The 27,515-nt window shown below is 55.7% G+C and overlaps 1 protein-coding gene across 2 annotated transcripts in view; it reads right to left on the bottom strand.

The window, feature by feature from the left end:
* Window positions 1-23,490, bottom strand: part of PLCG1 (phospholipase C gamma 1) — a 41,433-nt gene extending 17,943 nt beyond the window's left edge. For both annotated transcript variants that reach the window (XM_032705219.1, XM_032705217.1), the window contains exons 1-5: window positions 23,287-23,490; window positions 6,160-6,312; window positions 5,716-5,809; window positions 5,157-5,204; window positions 740-824 (exon numbers count right to left, since the gene is read on the bottom strand). In XM_032705219.1, coding sequence (XP_032561110.1) covers window positions 740-824; window positions 5,157-5,204; window positions 5,716-5,809; window positions 6,160-6,312; window positions 23,287-23,488 — 582 coding nt within the window. In that variant the 5' untranslated portion in view covers window positions 23,489-23,490. The remainder of the gene's footprint in view (window positions 1-739; window positions 825-5,156; window positions 5,205-5,715; window positions 5,810-6,159; window positions 6,313-23,286) is intronic.
* Between the last annotated feature and the right edge of the window lie 4,025 nt (window positions 23,491-27,515).

Consider the following 27,515-nt stretch of genomic DNA (forward strand, 5'->3'; position numbering starts at 1 on the left):
TGGACCTGGCAGTGCTGGGTAATGGTTGGACTCGATATTAGAGGTCTTTTCCAACCTTAACAATTCTGATTCCATGACCTCTGCTGGGGCCAGCAGGACTCTGCAGTGCCCAGGACACGGGCACATCCTAAAACGAGTTCCACAGTTCCCCAGGTTCAGCCATACAAAGGCATCACCATGCTGAGGAAAGCGTCACCACTTATTTGAATGGTTTCCAAAGGATAATTTAACCTTCTGTTTGCCAAGAACACCTGAAGTGTCTGAAAACTGCATGACCCAGAGCGTGTGCTCTCCTTCAGATACACCACTCTTTGGCCACACTGGTGGGAAGAGCTGGTCATGGTGAGATGACCCTCCACCCCTGGGCCTACAGTGATGCTGGTAGAGCATCACTCCATGGCAGTGGGTTGCAAGACCCAGGATGCAGGACCTGGTAGCTGGTCTCCTGTGCTTTACCCCACCAGCACCAAGCCCACAACCAGAGCCAGGAGCAATGTGGGGAGTGTGGGAGGCAGGGTGGGGTAAGGAGAGGGTGCTGGCCACAAATGGGCCAGGGCGTGGCACCCAGTGAGAGCTGGCACCTCTTCAGTCACCACCGTGGGTGGGGGCCCTCCCAGGAAAGGCTGGGAGGCTCTGCAATATGCAAACATGCCCTGGGAGTTTAACCACCACCAGGGTTTGCACAAAGGTGGGTAACAGGCTGCTGGGGGTCCCCAGAGCTGAGGGGTCACACACTCACCGTGAGTCTCTCCCGCAGGAACCTCATGTTGGGCACCCGGTAGTTGACCTGAGACAGCATGTTCTTCAGATCCTTGGCAGAGATCCTGGCTCAGCAGGGGAAAGAGGAGAAACGTGTTCAGGAGGTCTGGGATGGAGGGGTCTCATCCTGGAGCTGGGACACCACATAAACAGAGCAGCCATGCCCAAAGGGGCATTGGCTGTGACACACTCCTACAAGCTCCTGACCCTGCAGGGTGAGTCCCAGCACCCTCAGCCCACTCGAGCCACGGTGACACACAGCAGCACTGCTTCAGGAGAACAACCAGGAAGAAGCATTTTTCAAGTATCTGCTCCCCAACGTGGATACTGAGTGACCAATTCCCTTCCAAAACCCACTCCCTGGCCTGCTGGAGGAGGGCAGACTCTGTAAGTGGTTTGGATTCAGCTAATTTTATCCTAAGAGGAAAAGAGCCATTTCCAGTGCACAGCCACAGGCACAGCGCTGCCACGTCGTGCCCAGCTGTGTTCTCCCAGCCACACATGCTGCTGGCACGGAGCAGCCAGCGTGGCTGTCCTCCCCCTGAGGCCCTTCACACCAAATGTGCCGGTTCCTGGACCAGGGAGAGCTCCAGTGCCAGCCCTGAGCAGGATCCTGCACCCAGGCGGGCAGAGACAGGCAGCAAACAGCCCTAGGCTGCCCCTGCCTGCTCTGGAGCTGTTCCCCAGATGGGGCAATGGCCCTGCAGCGAGAAAAAATGTAGATGCCTTCCATCTGCAGGATTTAAGAAGCTGAGAGGTCTGTGTGCAATCATTTTCTGGCAACCTCTGCCTTAAAAGTAAGTCCTGGGAGTCCACCCCTGCAATTGCGGATGCTGCTTTTGCCCCCCACGGAGCGTGTGGGAGCCCAGGATTCTAAAGGATGCTCCCCCATCCTGCAAAACGTAGGGCAGGTCTGACCCTGGAAACCCTTATGGTTTGGGCTTCCCTGGCTGTACCAGAGGAGATGTTCTTCACCCTGTGAACCACATCTCTTTCACACTCTTCCCGGGAAATGGGGTGATCTCCAACACCACAGGAAGGAGGAGGGATGGAGGGAGCCCCACGGAGAGGGAGAAACCGGCTGGTGTCAGGCGCTGCAGAGCCAAGGGCCCGGCAGCCAGCGGGACACAGAGAGCCCTTGTTCCTGGGCTCTGAGCTGGGGACCAGGACACACACACGGCCAGGGCAGGACCTGGCCCGGCTCCCGTGCGTGCCCACGGCCAGCACCCGGCCGGCCGAGGAGCGGGCAGTGTCCTGCCACTCGCTGGCAGGACAGGGAAGGAAAGAGAGAAAAAAAAAAGCTGACACATGGCCCCAGGCTCCCCTTCTGACCCCGCTGTACAGGCTGCACAGCCAGCACAGGCAGCAGCTCTGCTCTCTCCCTGCACCTCCCCCTGCCCCAGCAGGTGAAGTTACCCCGGGGGCTCAGGGGGAGTGTCCTGGGGAGGGGAGCCTGCCCTTGCCCCCTCCAGCACACCCAGCATCCATGGCCATGTGCAGGGTGCTGTGTGATCCCAAGGGCAGGGGGTCCCAGCTGTGGGGTCCCAGGTGACAGGGAACTGAGCCAGGAGTGCAGTGAGAGATGCCCTCTCATGTCAAGGACCACAGTGTGTAACATGGGACCCCTGACAGGACACCCAGAGTGCCCATGGCCATCCAACAGCAATCCCTCCTCAGTGAGAGCCTGGCACTGCAAAAAAGCTCATGGAAAAAGAGCAGGAGGGGCTGGAACAGCAGGACCAGCAGTAGGAACGGGGCTGGAGACCCACTGGAGCCAGCACTCAGGCTCTGGTGATGCTGAGCTGCTTCACAGCATATGCTGGACCAAGACACCGCTCATTGATGTGACAAGAGCAAGCCCTGTCAAAGCTGTGACCAACATTTTCCTCTCAGTTTCGGAAGGAGGACAGGCTATGGAAGGATTTTATTTACCGTTTGTTATTAATCATGTTACAGTGCTGGAGACCTTGGATAAACAGCTCGGTAGTATTTTCAGACTAGAAAGTAAAAACCAAATAAACAAACTAATTTTTTCTACGGAAGTTTTCTAAGGTTTCATGACAAACAGGCCAAAGGACCGATTCAGCCCTCCTAGAGGGGATGGAAACATTCCCCTGCCAGCCCCCAGTGCTGTAACACTGCTCCCAGCCATGGGCAGCTCTCCTGGACAGAGGTGAAACAGCCTCTTTGGCAGCAGTTAGGAAAAAAAACCCCAGCATCCTGTTATCCTCCTCTTTCCACCTAACCTCCCTTGGAAAAACAAATACCCAAAGGCCCAGCAGCCAGTGAAAACAGTCAACATCTGCCGGCGTGCTGGAAGGGATGTCCCGGCACCCAGCCGGGGAGGGCGGAACGGAGAGGGAAAGGCTCGGGCACAGGAGGCTGGGGCACGGGGCACACGAGGGCTGGGAACGATTTCCTCAGCTGCCAAAAACCTGCCTGTTCTGGAAAGGATCAAGGATGGTTTGCAAAAGAAGTGGGTTTTTGTAAACAAAAAAAAAAACCAAAACAAAAAACCCTCCCCCCACATGTCAGTGTTCCCTTTGAAAACCCATTTCCAGGTTGAGAAGCAAAAGTGAAATGCTCAGCAACACTAAATTTAATGCTGAAATGCCTCATAAGGGCAAAGGTTTAATCCAAGAGACGTGTATGTTCCATAACTGCTGCCTTTACCTTGCAGAAAACACACGGATGCTTGTAGAATGTTTGTAATATGGGAAGACCCCAAATCTTTCTGCATTTCCCCTGTGTTGCTCCTCTTGCTGCCTGGGCTGGAGCAGCAGCTCTCCTAATTAACCATTTTGCACTGAAAGCTCTCCCCGTGGTTGACAGGTAAGGAGTATATTGGATTTTGCTGCCTTAATTCTAAATTCCAATAGAAAGATGATATTCTGAAAAACAAGAGAGATGCAACAGGCTGGCTGTCAGCTCTGCCTCGGGCAGACAGATCTGGACACGCAATCTCTTTTTGTCCTGTTGGGATGCCATTTCATCAGTTTTACTGCATAAACAGAGGAGAAGGAGGTCTGAGTACTTCCATTTTTCCTGCTCTCATCCTCCAAACCCCCCATGCAGACACCCCTGCACCTGCCCCAGTGCTCTCCATAGCTGGATTAGGAAATACCATGCCCTGTCACCACTGAAGAACAGTGCACTGCGAATACAACCCCAGCCTGGGTTGGAAAGGTGTGTGGCGTATGCAGAGCAGCTGCAACAGATTAAAGCTCCTCTCCTTCCCTTTCTGCCTCTGCAAGGATTTATCCCTCCTCCGCTAAATCCCTGTGCACCCAGCGGTGCTCTCGTCATGCCACAGAATAAATCACTGCAAAGGCAAAAATGTCCAGTGCAGTGGGATTTTCCCCAGGCAACACACTTCTGCTCTGCTCCTGGACAGGCTGGATTTAACCCCTGGCAGCCTGGCAGCAGGGCTGTCTGGCTGTCCTGGATGGACACAGCAAGGACAAAGCAGAGGATGCTCCAGAGCCCAGGGATCTGCCCGATGCCCAGGGCATGGAAAGAGGGCAGGTGGGACCCACGTGCTCCACCACAGCCCGGGGCAGGAGCTATGCGTGAGGGATGTCTCCAGCACTGCCCTCTCCGGAGCAGGAGTGGAAGAATCTCCCTGCCCCAGGGGAGCACATTAACATGGAAATCAATGCTGAAAGGTTAATGTGCTCAGTAAACATCACAGGGGAAAAGCCTGTCCCAGGGATGAAAGGAGGCAAATAACAGCACCTCGGGAAGAGGAGGCTGGCAGCCAGCATGTGGACAGGAAAACTAGCATGGAACTCACTTCTCTGACAGGGAAATGTCCCTTCCCTTATCTCCTCGTGATGAATCATGACCCAATTCTCCTCCCTTATCTCCTCATGGCAGGTTCAAGCATGACATTTTACCTGCTAGGACATCACTAAGCATTCACCCAAGAACCCCCCAAGCAGTGGCCCTGCTGCAGCCCATCAGCCTAGCACTGGGATGATCCGTGGCCTCATGGACCTCAGAGAAGGAGAATAAAACAAACAGGTTGTAGGGTAATAAGCCCAACCCAGTTCAGTCCTCATGGGGTGCCCCGAAACTGTCTCTTGGCTCTTTGATGTCTGCTTCCTTGGGAAGCTGGGGGGAAGGCATTTCACAGCTCTGGGCTCTCAAGGTGTTACTGGGTCTAAACAGCTGGGAAATAGGTCAGGGAAACAAGACAGCTCTTTTATGCTTTTTTAATTCAGTGAAAGTCAGCCAGGGAAGTAATGGGACTTGGATTAAGGTTTCTTGGATATGAATATTAAAAGCCTAAGGAACCCAACAAAAAATCCAACCAAAGGCTGGGGTTTTAAGTCAAAGTCAAACTCTTCCAGCTTAAACCCTTCCACGAAGGTGATTACAAGTTCCTCTCTCCTTACCTGTCTTCCCGGTTGCGATCCAGTGAGTAGAACTGCTTCCGGAGCCACCTGAGCAGGAAGGGACAAACAGGCACACACTTAGCCACAGCTCCCCAACAACCAGCCTGGGTGGTTTGCTGCTGTCTCTGGAAGGTGCTCAACGCCACACCATCCATTCCCACAGCCCTCCTTCCCACCAGAGAACCTGGTTCCGCTCCCTTCCAGAGGCACCAACCCTGTTTCCGTGCGGGCAACCTGCCCCCCTTTGAAAATGTCCCTGCCTGAAAGTGACAAAAACCAAAGGGGTTCTGTTCCACGTGCCTCTGCACTGAACTGCTACAGATAATACAGGCTGCTCACATCAAACATCAGTTTCATGGTAAAGCTCCTTTTCCCTGACAAAGGTGAGATCAAACTCTGGGATCAACAGGATGAAGCCTCTCGAGTGCAGAGGCAGAAGCGTCAGGTCAGCGCGGTTCAGAGAGGGAATGAGATGTCACCGTGCTCACCTTTCTCTGTCAAAACAGACAGAAAAGGGAAAAAAGAAAACAAGAGCAGGACAAGGACAAGCTTTGCTCACCTTTCAATCTGCAGGGGGGTGGGTGCCCTCAGAGTGTCTGCCACCAGCCAGTTCAGCCCCTTGATCCACATATTGACCTCATCCTCAGAAGTAGCTGTGGAAAGTGCAAAGGAGAAGTGGGAGGAAGGGACACAGAGGCTGATCACCAACACAAACCTCTTGGGAATATCCTCAGCACCTTATATTCCCTGTTCCTTCCTTTATCCCCTTTCTGGTAACATCTCCCTGCCCTGCAGATGCTCTGGCCAGCTCTAATCCCTGCCAAGCTCCTGCTCCCCTCCCATGGGATGTACATGGCTGGCTGGACCTCTTGCCCCTGCACGTCATGATCCATCCTCCTTCAGTTCCCAGGGATGGGTTATCTCTGTCCCCAAGCACTAAAGCTGTTGGGTCTGGTGGTGCCAAGGAGCCCGACCAACCCTGTCCTGGCCACAAGTGCTTTACCTTGGAGGCTGAGGGTCTTCAGCCGGAATTCTGTGCCATAGAGGACCACGAAGCAGTGAGACTGGTCTGGTCGGAAACACGGATCCTCCTGGTACCGGTCAAAATCGCGCGAGTTTTTTCCTGGACGAATCTCTTTGATTTCACGAATATCCACTGTGAGAAAGGGAAAACGAAAGGGGAGTTCAGCAAATAGCTTGAAATTCCCATGAAAGATAAGATAAAACTGGTCTTCAGGAGCCCCAGCTTGCTCCTCAACCTTCCAAAGCAGCACGGAGATCTTCCCACTCACCTTGCACATCTCCCTTGCTGCTCATGTGTAAGCACAGCTCCTTCCTACCACTTCCCAAGGAAGTTTCTCCAGCCACCACCCCCCTATTTACCTCTGCATTCCCCAGAATTGGCTGCATGTCTCCCTCACAGGGATCCCCAGCAAGGGGCAGCTGTTAATGCCTGGAGCGCTAACGCCAAGCAAGGAGAAGGAGTTGAAGAGACACTGGCAAGGGAGCATTTCACAGCCTCCCTCCCCAGAGGAAATTCTGGGAAAGGACTCACATTGCCAGAGAACAAAGAGAAAACAACAGCAGCAAGGAGGCAAAAAAAAAAAACCAAACACAAAACCAAACCCAATCCAAGCCCAAAAACCTTTGCTTCCTGGAAAAATAGTTTCTTTAAATGCTCGTGGGAATCAAATAACAACATTTCTGAGTCACGTTTCCAAAGCAGATGATGCTTCTGAGCAATGTGAGACGGAGATTACTGCAAACCTGGCATGTAATTCATCCCAATTAAACTCCACTTACTGCACTCACTGTGGATTGACTCGTCTTTCATTTCAATTTCCTGCAGTTTAAAACTAGGCAGAAATGTGACCAGCTCATCACCCGCAGCAGCCACGACAGCACTAAACTGCATCATGAGAGATGATGCTCTCTCCAAACCCCACAGCAAGGCAGACACAGGGATTGACTCTGGGAGGACTTATAAGCCACAAGGAACATGGGATCCTCTCTTGGCAGGAGTGCACAGCAGTGTGGGTGTGCATCTGGAGATGATGGCAGCCTGCTCATTGCCTGACACAGGACATATCTAGACTGACCACTGATAGATTTTGGGGGTGTCCTGTGCAGACCCAGGAGTTGAACTTGATCCTTGTGGGTCCCTTCCAACTCAGGATATTCTATGAATCTAACAACCCTCCAAAGCTCACCAACTCATGACAAGAGCAGTTCCTTGGGGCTGCAAAGGGAGGACAGACAAGCTTCCTAAAATAAGCAAGGGTGGAACCTTTTAAGGAATCACCTACCCTTTGGAGAGGAGCAGGCTGAAAGCTCAAACATTAGCATGCCCTGCCATAACCTGCCTCTGTTCACATCCTTATGCTCCCAGCAGGTTATTTCAGCCCTTAAAAACCCCTATCACTGTCCAGGTCTTTGTATCCAGGACATGTACAGTGGGACTGAAGGCTAATCCTATCTTTAGAGGATACAGGGCTTGAACAATGCAATGGGAAGGAACTGGCAGATGGGTTTTCATGGTAGTTTACCAGGGAATAACTCAAATGGAGGAAGGTGCCATGCCCTGTGCTCACCTCTCACTGCACAGAGCACCGGCAGTTTAGTAAATAAGACAGAGCTGTTATTACAAAGTGCATACCTAAAATCCACCCAATGGAGAGAGCCCTGGAGCAAGTGAGGTGCTTATCAAGGACAGAAGCATGCAGGGAATTCCTGGGGCGAAGGGCAGCCTCTACAGGGATCAGGCACTCGGAGGGAGCGGGGCAGAAACCTGCAGCCCACGCACGCCTGCAGCTGCTTGCTCATCTCTCTCGTCCTCCCAGACATGCCTGTGTGTGCTGGGGGAAGGTGGTTCAGGTTTGGTTTGTGCAGCCCTCTTCTCACCACAGAGCAGCACTGACTCAAACACCTTCCCGGCCCCTCGCAGTGTGGAAGGAAGTGACTCTGAGCAGGAAGCACAGCAAGCACAAACACCACCATCCCCAACAAGCACGTGCTGAAATGATGCTTCTCTGCACTGGTCCCAGCCTCCATCCTGCTGCAGGTCCTCCCTCTGCCAGCACAGGACCGGGAGCCCCTGTGCAGAGGGAAAGGAGAGCTTTCCAGCCCAGGTCTCAGAGGTGCACCCTCAGCACCATGAGCTCCCCAGTGAGGGGTGGGGTGGGCTCCGTGACACAGCCCACGTGTCCCACCATGGCTCTGCACCCCAGGTCCTTGCTGGGAAAGGCCCACTAAGGATGTGGTCAAAGACATGGGGATGAGCATCAGATGGGGCTCCAGCCCCACAGACCACACAATGCCTGGGAAGGGGAACAAGGGCAGGTAATCCAAAATGATCCACCCGAAGACAAGTCCCTTGTCACCAAGGTGAGCAACATCTCCTCCTCCCCAAGCTGCTCTCTCCCAGAGCATGCTGTGGGAGACAGAAGATACTAACATGTCTTCATCCCATGTAGGACATGGCAAGAGAGGAAGAACTTGGTCCCACAGCAATGGCAGTGGCAGAGGGAAGCTCTCTGAGGGAATATGAACCTGCTGCAGCCCAGCAGGGCTGGATGTCCCAGAGTAGGAACCAGCAGCAAGCAGGGACAGAGGAGCAGCTGATGAGATGGGAGGGCTGGAGCAAGCTGGCTGTCCTCCAGCCCTCCCAGGCTGGAGGCAGGAGCAGCTCCAGGAAGGAGGCAGCGGAACCCATGAGATGGTCTGAGCTCCCCACACGGTTCCACGCTGCACACTGAGCTGTGCCATGGCTCTACAACCAGGTTCTCTACAACAGCCTCCCAAACGTCCCTCCAGCCCCTGCCAGCAGAAACAGCCTGGCCCTCCCCTTGCCTCCAGCACTAAAAAAAAGAGACACAGTCACATTTCTGGGCAAAGAGTCTTCCTTTTAGTGGGAGAGGGTTGCATCAGAAAGAAAAAACTGACCCCAGATCCACCTCCCTTGCCATGTAAGAAAAAAACCCCACCAAATTATCCTCTGGTTACATGAAAACCAGATCCACCCTTTAAGTCATTCAAAACTGAAACTTCATCCAAGCCTCATTTACCCGCTGATGGATAGGGTGTTGTAACATGTAAGGATAAGGACACCCTGGAACAGGCTCTGAGGGTTGCAAAATCACCACCTCCAGAGGATTTTTGGAAAGATGTAAAACTGATTAAATAAAAACATTTAAAAAAAAAAAGCTGTCAAAAAGGAAACTTAGCCAGATTACCTTCCAGGAGGGGTTTATTGGGGACAGCCTCCAAGCAAACACCCACCCACTCAAAAGGTATTGCTGGGTGTTTGTGACAGCCACATGGTCACTGCCAGCCCAGCCTGACCTCAGCTGGCTGACATGGTCTGATCCTGCCCCAGGGCAGCGGAAAAACCTCCAGCCTACTCACTCTGGCAAAGAAAAAGAGGTTAAAAAAAGAGTCTTCCTGCTATTTAACATTGTGGATCCCACTGAGCACAACCAGGGTTTCCCATCACTGGAAGGGGCACTGGGAGGTCAGGCCCCCAGGGAGAAAGAGGAAAAAGACACATATATGCATGTGGGTAAAAAATGAGAAAAATCCATTATGTAAAAGTACGAAGAATAAAGTAGCACCTTATCCCTCTTAATATTTCAGTGGAAGTCCCCCCGAAACGCATATCCAGGCAGCAGTGGGTATTAGGAGCTGCGGGAGGCTGGAGCAGGATCCCAGTTCCCCTTCTCCGGGCAGCCCTGCCCGCTGTGCTCGGCTCCCACCCGGCTCTGCAACCCAACACCGCCCGGCAAGAGCAGCCCGACCAGAACTCTCCGGTGAGGGGGAGCGAGCACTAAGTGCTTCTCTGGACGGGGGCCAGAGCCCTCAGCACCTCCCAGCCTGGAGCCCTCGCCTGTCCTTCGCTGCTCATCGAGCCCCGTGTTTGTCCCTGCACAGCCCCAGCCCCGCACAGCCCCAGCCCTGCACAGCCCCAGCCCCGCACAGCCCCATCCTGCACAGCCCCAGCCCCGCACAGCCCCAGCCCCGCACAGCCCCAGCCCCGCACAGCCCCAGCCCCGCACAGCCCCATCCTGCACAGCCCCATCCTGCACAGCCCCATCCCTGCACAGCCCCATCCTGCACAGCCCCATCCTGCACAGCCCCATCCTGCACAGACCATCCCTGCACAGCCCCATCCCTGCACAGCCCATCCCTGCATCCTGGAGGGCTGGGGCAGGAATGGGGCACACAGTACCACCCGAGCTGGGGCTGGTTGGACAGTAGAAATCACGGTGGCTCTTAGGACGTGTGTGCTGCCCCCACAACGAACACAAACAGTGGTGTCCTGCCCTTTGTACCCCCTCTGCAAGAAGCCAAGAGGTCACCCCAAGCGATGAGGAACAGATTCCAGAGGGAATAGCTGTGTCTCACATTAGCATTGGTTCTCAGAGTGACAACAGCTCAACCTCTCAACCCCACGAGCTTTCCCTTAATCGACAGGACTAAAGCAGACAGAGGAGCAGGGAATTGAACGTCTCTGCTCAGAGATGCGGCGCTGAGGTTACTGCATCCCCCTCGCCTGCCATCAGCGCTGCTCAGCAGCAGCTATCAGGTTTCCAGAGGACAAGCCCATGCCATTAGCAGATGGCTTATCCAGACAGGACAACAAGAAACCAGCTGAGGCCTCTCATTTGACCTTAACTGGTTTTTCAGAGGGCAGGAAGCCTGGCTGAGGCATCCAAACACCAAACCAGCAGTGCCCTGTGCCCCAGCACATCCCTCACCCCCTATGAACTAAAAAAGGCCATGCTGCCCTTTTAGTGAGATGCCAAAATCCCTGTAAAAAGCTCTCTCGCTCCCACTGCTGTACCAGGGAGGGACACGGCCACCCTGGTGTCCAGGGGACCATTGGGTCCCACTGCTCTTGTTGCTGCAACACCCAGGAACTTCTCCTGCCTTGGGAGGTAAAGCTGTTTTCCCTTCCAGACTCAGCAATGTCCCAGGTTGCTCCAGCAAAGTGCTTCACCTCACCTGTATCAGCAAACAGTTGTTTTTCCTCCAAGCCAGTGGACTTTGCTATGAAGCAACTGTTGCAAGAGTTTTACCCCAGAAGGAGCAACATCCATGCAGAGCACACCCTGGGAGAGGAGATGCTGGGGAAAAATATAGCTTGATGGGCTGGAGATGGGACAACAGGGAGCTCCTGATGAGCCAGCATGACTGGGACCGGCCTGGATCCCCACTCAGGTCCTGGCTCACCTCTCAGACATCCCTGTCACTCAGAGTGGAGCAGAAGGATTTGGCAGAGAGCTGGCACACCACCCTGGGAGCTGGCACCTGGGCAGATGTGCTGGCAGAGTGCACTGGGCAGCCCACACAGGGCACACAGGGACCCGCCGGCTGCTCTGTGGGCACCGGCGCTTCCTGCCCATCGCCTCCCCTGTGCCCTGGGTCACATGTCCTGTGGCTTCTGAGCTCCTCTTCCTCCCTCCCCTGTTGCCCCCCTCCAATCCTTATCGACTGCAGAGGAAGCCAGAGGAGATGTGCAGGGAGATTAGGAGATGCTGCTGCACTGCTGTGCGGGTTGGAGGAGAGGATGTGAGGAGCCACCCTTCCCTCCTCCATCCCACACACATCCATGCCAGGGGCTGGAGCAGGGAGGCAGAGTCCTGCCCACACATCACTCAGCTTCTACAGGGCACAGTAGAGCTCTCCCCAGGCTGCCCCAGGCCCGGCTGCTTTGCCAGCATCAGCCTCATGCAGGTGGCCTTCAAGAGCTCTCAAACATCCTCCCGGCACAAGAAGCAAAGGCAGCTGTGGGCTGGCAGCTGCCTGTCTGTGTCGTCAGCACATCTCTCTGGCTGAAAGAAAAACACGAGTGAGAAAACCAACGCTGATCCCCCAGGTGAGTGAGGCAGGACACTGCTCTCACAGCCCCTGTGCAGAGCTCATGAAGACAGGCAGCCAGATGGCAAACATCAGTCCAGGGCCCAGCAATCCCCCTCCTGGGATGCTTTGAGGCTCCCTCTTGTCCTCTACAGAAATTTTGTCTCTGTCAAGCTGTGGGGTTTTGTACCAAATCCCAAGCTGGGCATCCAGGGCTGCTGGTTACACCCACTCTCACATGCAAGGCTGCATCCATGAGAGCCCTGGACTTGTTGCACCTTCATCACACAGGGCATGGGAGCACATTTCCATCCCAAACAGAAGCAGAGCTGCTCCAGCTGGGGTAAAACACCAGCTTTTGCTTGCACAGATGCTGCTCTGAAGGTGTTGGTGTCCCTGGCCCAGATGAAATCAGGCTGGCAGCAGGCACCGGAGCAACCCTTCAGTCATCAGCCCAGTCTGTTTGAGAAGCACAAGCTTCCACTGACTCAACTGGAAAGGGGAAGCTTGGCACTGGTGCTCTGGACAGTCTGTCTAGGCAAGGCTCCACAAGGTGACCTTTTTCTGGGTTCCATCCCCCCCAGCCCTGCCTGGGTGAGGAATGTAAAGACCACAGAGCAGCACAATAAACTGAAAGGAGGACGGGATGAAGACCTGCAAGCACAGCTCCTCCATCCTGCCTCTGCCACCTCCCTCCCTCCAGGGTGGGCACAGAGCTGTGAGGAGAGCAGAGGTACCGCAGTGGGCAGTGACAGATCCATGGGGCACTGACACAGAGCTGTGTCTCACTATGGAGAGGGTGAGAGGCTCGAGAAAGCTGCTCCCCAGGCAGCTGTGCCCCATGGAAGGGCCCAGCAGGGAGCCCTCCTGTGAGACATCTCTGCATCCCTCTCCTGGACCTTAGAGGGTCACTGATGATCCCAGGCTGTCAGACAGGTGGAGTGCTCCTCCCCACTGCCAGCAAGGGGAAGGGGATTGGATCAAGCAGACCAGCAAAGAACAAGCAGGACAGAAGGGCAGACAGGGAATCCAGCAGTTCCTGAGTGCACAGCCTGGCAGTCAGGAGCTTGGCAGGGCCAATGAGGAAGCCCTGGCAGATGTGGATTTGGGGACCTGAGTGTCCAAGAGCAGCAAGCTCTCCTTGGAGCATTTTGGGGATTTTTGCACTCAACAAAGGCACCTTCTTGACTGTTTCATGCCCAGGGAGTCATGCCCTGTCACAAACCACATGGAGACAAGAGTGACCACACACTGTCCCCAGAACAGGGCACAGAGGCGAGGAGTGAAAACTGAAGGACAGAAAAGATTTGTCACACTGGCAGCAAATGCCAGCGGCGTTCAGATGCCGTGACTCAGTTTTCACCCACCCCACCAGACACGCAATCAAGTTTCCGTGACAGCAATTTAACAACAGAGATGACTGTTGGCCAGGACACTCGGTGGCAGCAGGGAAAGGGCTTGTTCCCATCCCTACCAGGGCTTGAGTGCCTCAGTGTCAGGGTAACTCTGGGAAGAGAAGGATGGATAAAGATCCCATCTGCTGCCGAGCCGGCCGAGGTCACCCCAACAGCCTGACCTCTTCCTGCCCCACGCTCCACTCAAACACTGTTTGGAGACAGCAAGGGCCGAGTACTTGCCAGATGTGATTTCCAGATGTGTGCCCTGCCCCTGATCTGCCTGTATGCCACTGTCTGCAGGAGAGGCCCTGAGGACTGGACCTTCTGCAATAACGCAGGGAGGCACCTCCTCGTGTCACCTCCTCGTGTCACCTCCTCGTGTCACCTCCTCGTGTCACCTCCTCGTGTCACCTCCTCGTGTCACCTCCTCCTCCTCGGGCTCTCCATGTGAGTTCCTTCCACCCACCGCAACATGAACCAGAGCCAGAGTTACCAGAGGGGCTGCTGGTGAAATCAAACATGCTCTTGTCACAAAGGGGCTAAAAATGGAAAAGGGACTCTTTCCCTTTTGCTGTATCTGCACTAACCACGATGGGACCCCTGACTGTGCTGGCTTCACCTTCCGCTGTCAAGGCAAGGTTTTGGTGGCTAACCAGCCAACGGCACCTCCTGACAGCCCCATCCAACTGCCAATGTCTGGGCACTGAGCAGACACCACCCAAGCCACGCAGGTAACATCATTTTCAGTTTATGTGGGAGAAGCAGAAGCACGTGGTGATGGCATGAAACCACTTGGGATTGTTTCTTAATGACCTCACCTGGGATTTATTTGGTCCCCAGAACTGGAGACCTACTGCTCCTTGCACACCAACCTTCTGCATGGTTCATACCAAACCCCATGTACCAGTGCTCCAAAATTTCACATCCTCATCTCTAGATCTCTTCATAACATGTCCCAGAGCCTGAGCTGCTGGGGGGGGGTTATGGGGACCATATTCCAACCAGCACCAAGACCTTGAGAACAGGCTGACACAAGGCATTACAGGACATGTGAGACATAGAAGAAGGGAAAGAAAACCTAACAAAACCCAATTTCTGCTGCTTTGTTGGGGGACAGAGACAACTCCCCACTGCCCTGTAAGCCTGGTACCACTTGGGGTCTGCTCTGGGGCCAGGGACACAGCTTTTTGGTCCTCTGAAGTTGAGGAGGGATGTGAGCGTGGATTAGCAGGACAAAGACTGCAGGCTCAAAGGAGAAGGGAGGTATCCAAAGTGCCCTGGGATCCTGGCCAGAGGAACCAGAGGTGGGTGAGTGATGCCTGTGGGATGAGTCCCCAAGCACAGCTCTGAGGCAGCAGGCTCTGTGTTCTGCCTCGAGGGGCCCAGGAGCACGAGAGCCTCACGAGAGAGAGAGAGAGAGAGAGAGAGAGAGAGAGAGAGAGAAGGACCACAACAGGCAGTGCCCAAATGCTCAGCAAACAAACGGGGCCAGTCCCCACCCCTGCCAGCAGATGGGAAGCAGATTTATGGGGCACAGGCTTCCAGGGCAGGGAGCCAAGGGGGAGAAAGTCCTCTCGGACATCCTGTGCTCCCAACGTGACCAAGCTCCCACCTGCAGCCACCCCATTGTCTGAGCTGGGCTGAGGTCTGCACCCTCAGAGGGTGAGGAGGAGGAGGAGGGATGAAGGACACACCGGCACATGCAGGAGGGATGTCCTTTAATCACCACACCATCAGCACTTCTGGGAGCAAGTAAACAGGAAAAAGGCTCTCAAGCAGCTGCTCTACCCAGAGTCCCTGTGGAGCACAGCCTGCAGTGACAGCCTTCCCTGACATCCCCTCCTGGTGACGATTTCCAGCCCTGGACAGTCTGGCCACAGCACGGGGAGATGCTCAAAGAAAGCAGGATGGGGCTCTGCACGGGGCAGTCCCAGAAGAGGAGCACAGCACACCTCAGATCGAATCAGAGGAGCTCCAGCAGAGATGAGGAGCAGGACAGCACCGTGTTGGAGCAGCTCCTGGTGACAGGAGGCAGGGGAGCAGGCACAGCATCCCTGTGTGCTATCCAGAGCACAGACAGCCTCCACACTCCACCCAGGAGTCCTGCACACACCCCCAGACAGATAAAGGCTGAGGGTGAGATGAGAGGCTGAACTACAAACATGAGGCAGCACAGCCCCAGACCTGATGATTCCATGTGTCACGGCAGGGGAAAAAAAAAAAAAGTCATATTCCAAGAAAAAGCAAATAAATGTGTTTGTAATGGGTTGGGGAGCAAACATGACCTGTAAGGTACAGTCCTGCCCCTTCTGCCAGGGCTGTTGGCCATTATATCCTTAAGGCCAGCGGGCAAAGTCAGCTCAGGACAGCATCCCACAGCACAGGAGCTCACGTGCTGGACCACGACCTTCCCTGGGACAATTTCAAACCAGTGCCAGGGGCAGCCAGACGTGCTCTGGGGCACCCTATTGACACTGCCAGAAAACACTGACCAGAACCACAGAACCACAAATGTTTGCAAACAGAAGGGAGGAGTTGCAGAGGAATACAAGGAAAAGTCCATGCCAGACTCTGGAAGGCTTTCCACAGCTCCCCAGACAGGCTGGGTCAGGGTCCCCAGTTCCAAATCTGGTTGAAGAGCCACCAGACACAGGGGCAGCAGAGATGGAGCTGAAAAGCAGTTTGAAAACCACTGAGACTTTCAGAGTTCAGGCTGGCAGCATCCTAAAGCTCTGCTGACTTCTACAGATTTAGAGTGGTCAGCTTCTCCTAGAGACACCAGCCCGTGGCCCTTTGGGTGCTCAGGGTGCTCCACAACCCCAAGTCTTCCCACTGTCCAGTATGTCAAGGTGTTTGATATGTGACAGGGATGTATCAAGAGGCAAAGGACACCTGGGACAGGAAGGATGAGCCTGGCAGAGCCAGAAACAGACAGCCCTGCCTGCAGCTCCAATTGCTGGGGGATCTTCAGAAAGGCCAAAAATTCTCACAAATTAGGAAATTTCTCAGTTGAATCAATGTCCAAAAGTTTTTCCCATGTAAAACAGCCCTTTGTGCAATGTAAGAATACTCAAAACCTAAAGATTAAAACTATTTCAAAGGACAGCCTTCTCCAGCACTGCAGAGTCCCTTTGGGAATGGCTGCTGTCACTGTGTCCCTTCCTAAGGGCTCTCCCCAGCCTGGGAGACACCCTCCTGATGTAACAGCTCCGGCAGAGAACCCGCTCGGAACAGATGAGCAGGGACAGCAGAGCACAGGAAAAGCCATGAGATCACCCACCCCCTGTGTGGCAGGACACAGCCACTGGCAGAGGATGTGCTGGATGTTAAACTGATCTCCTGTGTGACACCAGCAGCACACGCTGCAACCCAGTGAGCTCACGAGCCCCAGGTTTGCTGGGACGGCCGCAGGTTCCTGTGGGCATCCCTGTGTGTCAGACACCAACCACTTTCTCCACACAGCCCCAAGTGTCTGCTGAACACACAGACCTTTCTCCCTTTATCCTTCTCTAACTGGGTATCCCTCTGGTTGCTCCACTTCAGCATCATCTTCCACCATCCACTCTCCGAGCCTTTCTGACCAAGGAAAGAGGGGAGGATGTGAGGGGGGTAACTTTTCAAAAACATTGTAAGGACTTGAAAATGTTCTGATTTCTATTGCCTTTAAACCTCAGGGCATACTAGAAAAGTAAAAAGTCTTCTCCAATGACTTCTGACATTTCCTTTTTCTGCGTGATAAGGTTCAACCAATGGTTTAGAGTCAGAGCTGCTCGGGTTTTCTGTGCTCAAAGCCCCACACCTCCTCACCACACGCTGCAAGCTCTTCCTGGGTTCCCCACACCCTCCTTCACTGCGAGCCCTACATCGGGTCCTACCAAACCTGCAACAGCTCAGGAACAGGGACACAGCAGGGGCTGACTGCAGCCCTGCCAGGACACCCAGAGGCACCACCACACCCCCCTGAGCCCAAACCACCAGCCCAGCTCTTGGTTGACCCAGCACTAAGCCCAGACTGCCACTGTTGGCCCCTTCACCTCACAAACCACAGCCCACCCACAGTGTGGTCCTGGGTGTTCCTACAGCCCTGCAGGACAGCAATCACTGTGCCCAACAACAGGAGGATCTGGAAGGGGTCTCACAGCTCCTGCCAGCCAGTTCCATGGCCTGGATGACATGCTCAGCACAAAACTGTCTCACCAGCCCCAGCAGCATCCCACTTTGGCAGAGACAGAGGAGTTGGACACACAGTCAAGTGTGCTCCACTTCCAGCAGCTTCTGAAGCTCCCATCCACAGGTCAAGTTGTTGCAGCTTGTATGGGCAGAACTCAAGCAGAAGTTTGTGTTGTGTTATGTAGTCAAAATTGTCAGGCAGTCACAACTGAGCCTCTGTTCTGAGAGCTCCTGCTCCACCCCAAGTATTGGCGAGTCCTACATCCTGGACAGGTTGCCCATCATGGTGCAGTGGTTTCACCGGGGTCTGTCCCCAAGGGTCACAACAGTCCCACTGCTCTCTGGAGGGGAAGGTCTCAGACAAAAAGCAGTGCTTGAGTTCCCAGGAACACAAAAATTACACAAAGGCTGCACCACTGGGCAACTCAGAGGTCAAACCTGCTGTGCCACAGGCAGAGCTTGGAGGCAGAGACCTGAGCACTGCTCAGGGACAGGGACTTTAGCACTGACTCCGACCAAGGCGGCAGACGAGCCTGTCCTCCTCTGTCTGCAAGCTGTAAGATATGCAGGAGGTCACAGCCTGCTCACACAGGCCACGGGGGTGACAGTCATGGTGTCTTGGGGACGTCTGCAGTGCAGCCACTGCGATCAGATAAGGAGCTGAGCAAAGGCTCTGAGATAAGGATGACCATCCCTGCTGTGCAGGCAAGGGAGCTAAAACAAAGAGCAGTAAAGGGATCACAGACTGGGCAACTGGGCTGGGCAACTCCTGGCTCAGCTGTGACTGAGATGGGACATATTAAATGTCCTGTAAGAAATCCCACCACAAAACTGCCCCCAGGGATGGGAGGTGATGGAGCTGAGCACTGTCACCTCTTTGCATGGACTCTGCAAAGCCAGATGTTCAGATCCAGCTTACTCGGGTGCTCCTTTGGCCACACATGGTGTTCAGCCAACAGGCAGGGAGAAAGCCAAGCCCTGAAAAACTTGGAGTGCTCAGGCCCTTGATGTAGGTGAGAAGCAATCAGTCCAAGAACACCCAAAACCTCTCCAGCACATTTTAATTAGTGGGCTTGAACCCCATGAGCCAATTCCTTCCACGTGGCTGACTGGTAGATGAAGGAACCAGAGAGATGGTGCATCAAAGGTGCAGGTACCACAGGGGAGCACCCATCTCCCAGCTGGCCAACCTCCAGCTGCTCTCCAGAGAAGCTTTCCTTTGTTGCAGAGAAGCTTTTGAGGTGCCAAGGGAGGAGGTAATTTTTGATGTGTCTTACTGCTGCATGAGTAGGGGGTCTTCTAACCTGTTCCTCCTGGAAGATGCTACCAAGTAGAAAAAGAGGCTGACAGAGGGCTGTGAAGTGAGGGGAGAGGCTGTTTCAGTTTGGAGGTGAAGGCACAGCAGAGCTCACTTGCTTTCCCCTGGGTAACACAAATACCCTCGTAAGCAGGAAGGGGACTGGTAACGACACAAAAAACCCACACTCAAGAAACTCCCACAGCAGAGCGTCAGCAGGGGAAGCTTTAACCATCCCAACAGGCACAGCCACGCTCTCCCCCTCCCACCCCGACCATTCTGCAGCCCCCTGCTCAAGGCACCTCCGAGAGCTCCCTCCTCCCAGCTGCAGGGGCTGCATCCTTGGTGGTGGGGCAGGGGGGGACCCACCCGTGCAGGAGCCCTCCCACACCCCTCGAGGAGCTGCTCTGAAGTTAGTTTATCCTTGAAAGCCATTTCTGGCTTGCTCGCTTCTCAAGAGCCCCAAGCCCCTCAGTTTAAGCAGATGGCCTCAGAAAAATATAAGTAAAAAAGAAAAAGCTGCGCCTTGGCAGACTAATGAAAGAGGCAGGTACTTGGAATGGCTGAGGCAGGTACGAGTCACACTTCACAGCCACTTTGCATTAATATTTTACAGCCTCTTTCTTTTCTTTTACACAAGCAAGGGCTTTTCTGCACCTCCACGGGACTGAGCTCATTTCACGGAAAGCAAGAATGCAACCAGGGCTTTTTTTGAGGTAGTTTTTTTTCCTCCTCTCTCTCCCCTATAAAACAAACATCTGCTCCAAATTTTCAGCTCGCTCTCTGAGCAAACTCTCTGAATTTTCTGACGTGTTTCAAGGCTAACAGATCAATTAGAAGCTGGCCTATAGCCCCCCAGTACATGAAGGTAAGAACACGAGATCCTTTTATATTAAAAAAAATAGTTAACACAGGAAGATAAAAAAAATATAAATGCATAAAAGACAACCGACTAAAGGGATTAGCTCTACTTTGCTTTGGGTGATTAACAAAAAGAATAGAAAATTATTAGCACTCTTCCCATCACAGCAGCCAGGCCCTCTGCAGAGTTGATTAGCAAGAAAGCAATGCATTGGTAATTAGAGCTGGCTAGAACCCTTTGGATAAAAACAAATATTAACTGAAAAAAATGCCCTTTTTTTGGCACAAACTAGGACTGCATTTTTCAGTTTCGGTTTTGAAAAAGCACAGGGGAAGGAGGTGACTGCTTTCCAAAGGGAAAGGCTTCCCACACGGGGAAGCTTCCCCCCTCCTCCCCAGCCCTCAGCTCGTGGAGAGCCCCAGCGCCCTGGAGCAGGATGAAGAGCTTAACGAGGAGCAGGCACGGGCCCTGTCCAAGAGAAGAGGCTCTTCATCGGGAGCCCAGCTGGCTGCGGGCCCGCGCCGCCCCCACCGAGGGGAGATGTGGGGGACACACGCCCACCATCCACACACAAAGGTCACTCTTTATGCAGCGCTCACAAAGCCCTACACAAGGGTCACAGAGCAGGGCACCACGACAGGGCTGTCACACCAGCAAGGGCTCCCCCCTCCCGGCACCCCAGCACCTCCCAGCTCACGGGCAGCAGAGGCCGGGCAGGGTGGTGGCCAGCAAGGCTGGTTGGCTGCCTGTACATCTACAAGCACGTGTGGTGATGTCACCCAAGACCTTTAAGACCATCGAGTCCAACCATTTACCCAGCACTGCCAGGTCCACCACTGAACCATATCCCCAAGAGCCACATCTACACAACCTCCTCCCCAGTCAGCATCCCCCTGGTCCAACCTCCCTGCTGTTAGGAGATGATGATGCACATGAAGGGCTTTGTCCTTAAGTGCCAAAAGTTCCTTCCAGAGGATGGTTCAGAACCCGCTTGCTTCAATAAGTAACTTGAAACAAAGGATGGTCCATCACCTTTGGGCAAAGCAGTATGGCCAGTGGAGAGATCAGAAGTATTGACAGACCAGCACAAGCAGATCCTGGGGTGACAACTGCTCTGTGACATCTCCCACAGTGATGAGCCCTTCCCGGGCTGCAGCCACAGGGGCTGTGCTCTTCCCAACAGGGTCAGTCACGGAGCCAAGTCCCCCAGTACTGCCCACCCCAGACAAACACACATCTGCTTTCTGCACAGCCCACCAGGCACAGAGAAAGGAGCACAGATCCTCTATGCTTGGTGATCACAGTGTCAGACACCTCTCCAGTACACGGCCTGTCACACAATATGCCCCGAGTCCAAGACCTCTGTATGTGATACACTGTGGATACTCACTCGTTCTGAAATGGATAAAAACCCAGGATCACTCCTACTTAGACAACTAACTTGTGTGCAGGGTGGTCTGAAGCTCCCTGGTGGTCTCCACGTCTCAAGAAACACATAAACATCCGTTACAGACCCATGAACATCACACCCCCAGTTTTTGACCTGAAAACCCTCAGACTTTGTCCAGTAGAGATGCTGTTCCAAGGGGACGAGCCAGGAGGGGAATGCATCAGTGTATTTGCCACGTGAAGTGGAGCTGTCACACACCTGGCTTTTCCCAGGCATCCTTTTTCTGCCCAGAAAGCACATCCAGATAAAAATAGGGAAGCTGGCCAAGAACCTAGTATTGCTGGCCATCGATCCCGTGGCTTTGCCTTGCCTGCCTAGATACACAGTCACTATTTGTGTACACAAGTTGATATTTCCACCTAGAGCTCCCACACTTCTGTCCAGGAAGTGTTAAAGCGAAGCTCTGCTCCTCAGCCCTGTGAGGAAAGAGGGGCAAGGGGATGGGTGCTGCTCAGGGTGTTGGGTGACACCTCAAGAGGGGACTGAGGCCAGGGTGAGATGCTCAGGTGCAGAGAGGAGGCCATGGAGAAAGCATCCAGCATCAGAGAGATGGGGCTGAAGGCATGGCAGCTCCTCAGGCTGATGTTGCCTGTCTCCAGTGTGGCCCACCTTCCCCCTCGGGAGGGTCACACACACTGTGGGAACACCACATGTGTTGGGAGGCACACAGGGGGAACCCAGAGCCCACGGGCACATGTGGTCAGTAGGCTCTGCCAGAAACTCCCCAGCACAAGCATCGTTGGCTGTGCCTTAGTTTACAAACACCTTAAGCCCAGTGTCAATAGACTGCCACTCTCTCCTCCCTCTCCCACTGCCTCACTGCTCCCAGAGGCCATTCTGGGGAAGGGATGGGGGAGCTTCACATCCTGGTGATGCTAAAGGAGCCCAAGGCTCCCTCCAGATCTGCCTGGAGACACCACTGGGCAAAAGGTAGAGGACTCCGAGGGTCTAAGGGCAAACAAAAGCCCCAAACTGGAAGCACCAGCATTTTGTGGTCCTGCCACAGAGATGTGGCCATCATCTCCACATCCTTCCCTCACTGGAGTCCCTGGTACTAACAGCATCCCACCTTCCCACCCTGGGCCAGCAGCACTTGCCAGGAGAGACAACAGCCCCTCCTTGGCCTCGCTGTGCCCCAGTCACACCCCTCAGCACAGGGAAGGCCAGCGCCAGCACTGACATCACGTTTCCTTCATTCACATCCCCTCTTCCTCACCTCCAGCACCAAACAGCCCTCGTCCTGTCCTTGCGCTAGTGCATGTGGGGGTGGGAAGGGCCGTTTAAGAGAAAGAGCAGTAACCTGGGAAACCAACACCGAGGTCAGAAGTTTCCCAGTGTGGGGCATCGCTGCTCTCGCCCCCTTTCCCACCCATCTTTGTGGTCTGACACTCAGGTTTCTTACGCACCCTTTCCCGTGCCCTCCTCATTCCAGAGGTCCCCATCCTGCGCGGGACCCCGGAGGCACCGCGGGGCTGCCGCACCAGCACCCACTGCGAGGACGGGGTGCGGGACCGGCCCCACGCTCAGCTCACCCCGTGCCATCACCCCCGCGCAGATGTGCGGAGGGGAACGCGGAAGAGGACGGAACTACAATATTTTGGGTTGGTTTTCCTACTTTTTGCCTTTTCCGTTCCATCTCATCTGTTGCTCCGAGGTGCAACCGCAAAAGGGCTCACACCAGCCCTGCCTCCTTCCGAGGCTCCCTACGCCTTTTCGGTGCTGTTAGCCAAGGCACCACCCGGGAAAACACCTCGTTTATCCCAGGGGAAGTTCGGTGCCGAAGAAGGATGCGGAAAGTTGGGAGGCGGCGCTGGGCGGGGGCAGCGGCGGTACCGGCCCGCGCATCCCCCGCACACCGCGCGGCCGGGGCCGGCCCCGGGCTGGGAGCCGGACCCCCCGCACCCCCCGGGCTGCCCGCGGGCAGATGCTGAGCGCGGAGAGCCCGGGAATTAATTCTTTTTCGTTTTCCCCCTTCCTCCTCGCCACCCAGCCCCCGCCGCCCCCCGAACGGCGGCTCCAGCCCCGCACCCACCGCCCCGAGGGACCGCGGCCCCTCTCGCCCCGCTCCCCGCCGCGCTCGCCCCCAGCCCCGCACTCACCGGCCCCCTCGACCTTCTCGGAGCCGCGGCTCCAGGTGACCTGCCGCGTCTCCAGCTTCACCTGGAAAGTTTTCCGCTCGGGTCGCTGCGACTTTTTGGAGTAGAAGAGGGTCATGACGGTGCCCACCTCCAGGCTGCGGCAGAGCTGCACCGCCTCCGCCTCGCTGGGCGCGCCGGGGCCGCCGCCCGGCCCGGCCGCCATCGGAGCGGCGAACAAAGGGGAGCGGGAGCGCCCGAGCCCCGCCGCGCCCCGCACCGCTGCCGCCCGGAGGAGCGGGGAGAGCAGAGGGAGGAGGAGCGAGGAGGGAGGAGGGAGGAGGGAGGGAAGGGGCGGGGGCGCGGGCGGGGCGGTCCCCGCGCCGGGGGCGGGCGGGACGCGGAGCGCGGGGGATCTGCGGGGGGCACGGAGACGGGTGGTACCGACTGCGGGGTCTCGGGTGACAGAGCACCCCCGCGGGGTGGCCCGCCTGGGCAGGGGGCAGTGTGGACCCCGCTTGCCTGTGCTACAGACCCCCCAGCACGCCTGGGGTACCGGGGTGCCGGGCACCCCATGGCACGCCCATGTACCGGGGTGCCGGGCACCCCATGGCACGCCCATGTACCGGGATGCCCTGCTCCGCATGGCACACCCATGTACCGGGGTACCCTGCTCCCCCGCGCACGCCTGGGTGCCACCCTGCACCCCCCAAGGAGGGCTCCCAGGTCCCCGGGGTGCCGCTCACCCCCCGACACCGCGGGGTCCCAGCACCCACCGCAGGGTTTGCGTGGCACGTGCGGGGGCCCGGTGCTGCATCCCGGTGGCTTTTCCTGCGGACAGAGCCCTCGCTGTGGTGCCGCTGGCGCCATGGGGCGGCTTCCCGGTGGAGCCCCGTCTGCGTTTGCAGTTTCCTCCGCATAGATCCCGGCTGGATCTGTGCTGCCGTGGAAAGCGGGATGGGGCTTGCGGGGCAGCCTGTGGCATCCTGGCCCTGGGAGACGTGTAGGGAACCGTGGGTCTCTGGACGGTCTTCAGCCCCTCTCTGGCCCCGGCTGGAGACGACACAAAAGCAGGGTTAGTGAGGGGATAAGTGGTTGAATTGGGAAGCGTTTCAGAGCAGTTTGCTCCATTCATGTGGTCAAAGCCTGCAATTTCCCTTTCTGTGTGCCACTGGCCTTCCTCCCTGTGCCCTCTGCCCCACCAGGACACCCTGGGCACCCAGGTGTCCCAGGCTAGGGACAGAGTCCAGTGGCATCTCTGCCCCTGAGAGGCAATGGTTGCCAAGGGCAAGCACAGCCCTGCTGCAGGTGAGGTTGGAGGGGTTGTACCCCACATAGAAATGCACAGGTATGTGATATATGTGTATGTATACAATATAAACACACACATACACACACGTGTGTCCACAGGGCCAGGGCAAGGCAGCCTGTGCTGAGCAGCCCTTATCTCACACCCCAGCTCATGGGTGGGCCTGGAAGGGGCATCACTTTCTAAGTGAGGGGCCCCCATCCCCACGTGCACCCCACGTATGAGCAGCTCCCTCTGTCCCTGCTGCTCCACTTACCTCCAAAGGGACACTCTGGACACACACTTGCACACACACGTGCACACATACATGCACACATACATGCACGCTCACGTGCACACACACGTGCACACATACATGCACACACACCTGCACACACATGTGCACACACACATGTGCACACTCACGAGGAGCCCTACAAGGTTGTTTAGGATCCCACCCAGTGTCTGGGCAGCAAAAAGGCAAGGACACACCAGGGTAAGCACCTAAACCTGCCCTGAGAGAAACGAGCAGTGTATGACAGCACTGTAAGGGCTGACAGGACGCTGGGGATGTGCTCAGCTGAGCCAGAGCCACTGGAGTCTGTGCTTGGTGTTGGCACAGGACTCTCAGCCACATTCTCTCCGGGGTGAACCACCGTGGAAGTCACTCCTGGCTTGTGGAATGGCCTCGCTCGGGACCGGCAGGAAGCAGCCGGCTCCCAGTGGTCTTAAAATAGCTGAGCATTATGGGCACACCCTTGTTTTTGAGGGCAAAACCTGAGAAGGGAGCGTGGCCATCGAAGAAGCAGAAGAGGTAACTCCCTCACTCCCAAATCCTGCCTGTTGTGCTGAAGGAGAGCCCCCGGCACGGCGTGTCCCCGGCCCCGGAGCGCTGCCTGGCTGGGGCTGCTGCCTGCAGGATGTGGTTTGCAGTGGGGTGTCTGCAATGGATATGTTTTCTTCTGCAGGTTTGACTAATCACCTTTTAGCCTTGCATTAGCTCTCCATGTCCGAGATGCTGCACACCAAGGAGTTTCATCATTTAATTTGACAGCACATGAAACCACCTTTGTGTGCCTGCTGCCTGCCAGCTCTGTTTGGTGGTCCCAGCTCCTGTATCTGCCAGGCTGTGGGCAATCATGCTCCACCCCTCAGGGCAGCAAAATCTTCCATTACATTCCCGTTTTTAATTCCCTGGATCGTGTGGCTGTGAAGGGCTGCGTGTTCTGCAATCTCCCCTTGCAAACACCTTTGGGGAAAAGGGGATTTCCCCCTCTGAGTGGCCCCAGCACCTTCCCCCTTCACAGTTCCGAATCACGGGATGCCATCCCCCATATCCTGCAGGATTCATGGAGCAGCTGCATCCTCCCACCAGGAACAGGCTAACAGGTGACCTCTGGCTTAAGGACAGCCCCTGGCCATGCTCAAGGGCTGGGGAGCAAAATCCAGGGCAAGAGCACTCCGAGGCCACCACACAGACAAGTGTGGGGGTCCCTGCAGCCCAGTATCCCTCTGACACCAATGTCTGGGAGTGGACACATCTCTCTCCTGCCCTGGGGACCATTCACTGAGAGAAGGTGCCCGATCCTCATCCGAGTAAGGGTTGCTTGGCATCTTGCAACCCCTGGGAGAGGTGCCCCACTCCAGGTTATTTATTCCTTCCTGCCTGCTCTGCACTGCCTGGGGTGGGTAAACATGACATCAGCCCGTGGGCTGAGAAAACCACCATCAGGGAAGAGCTTCCCTGGTGCTGCAGGCAGCAGGATCTGGAAAACCAGCAGGGAAGGCGGTGCGGAGTCCCCTCCTGGCCGGGCTGGTGTTGGCAGACGCAGAGCAGTGTTTTGCCGGGGATGGAAAGCAGACCCGCCTGGGGCTGTGGAGCTGCTGCGGATGCTGGCGCGGAGCCCGCCCCGTGCACGCTCTCCGAGGAACTGCTGGGCAAAGCTGTGCCCGCAGGCAGGGCTGCCTCCCCCCACACCCTCCTGCCCCTCACAGGCACTGCAAGATCCCTCTGGATTACAACTGGCACCTGATGGGAAACCCACTGCAGCTCCAGGTTCCCCGGCCCTGCTCCCTCACGTTGCACGGGGAGCACAGGCTTTTTTAATATCCCGAATTCACCTGGTTTCAATTTCCAACCCTGGAATCCTGTAAGCCTTCAAGGGGGATGGGGCTGCATCCTGCAGGGTTTGCAGCCTCCCCTTGGCTGTCAGGGCCTGTCCATGGGCTCACAATGCACAAGATCCAGTTTCAACCCACATTTTGCCCCCTCCTCTGGCCACGTCACCACTGCCTCAGTTTCCCTGGCTGCCAGACACAAGCCTTGTCGTGGGGCAGGAAAACAGGACTGGTGTGGTGGCACCGGGGCAGGCGAGGACGGGCACTGCAGCGCTGGGATGCAAAACGGGATGTGGCACATCCACGGCCATTTCCCTGTTTGCACAGTGAGTCAATGGGGTCTGGGAATTGTCCAAGGAAAGTGTGGGGTGTGTGGTCCTCGCCCTGCTGTGCCACAGGCAAACCCACAGATTAAACCCTCCTGGGGTCCCTGCCCGGGACAGAGCCAGCAGGGGATGAGTGCCTGTGCTCCCGGTGCCCGCAGGGAGCCGGGCACATTTCCAAGGGCCGCTTTTGCACCAACACACTTTTCCTTGCTGACAGGGAGAGGCACAGCACGCTCCAGCTGGGACATCAGGCTGGCCTCACACCTCCAGGCCTGGCCAGGGCACTCTGCCATGCCCAGGGAGAAAGCGGATCTGCCAGCAGCGACGCTGGGGTGGGAGATCCCTTCTGTCAGAGCACATCCCTTCCCACTCCATTCAACATTTCCCTGCTCAGCGGTGCACGGTATGGGAATTTAATTCGGCCAGGTCTGACTGAGGCTGTATAAATAGAAAGGATATTTTTACAGGCTGCATTGTTCCAGGCACGGGCAGGTCGGGAGCACAATGAGCCCCTTTCCCTC

This window comes from Chiroxiphia lanceolata, chromosome 17 (genome assembly GCF_009829145.1).
Source record: "Chiroxiphia lanceolata isolate bChiLan1 chromosome 17, bChiLan1.pri, whole genome shotgun sequence".
In the NCBI taxonomy this organism is placed as follows: Eukaryota; Metazoa; Chordata; class Aves; order Passeriformes; family Pipridae; genus Chiroxiphia; species Chiroxiphia lanceolata.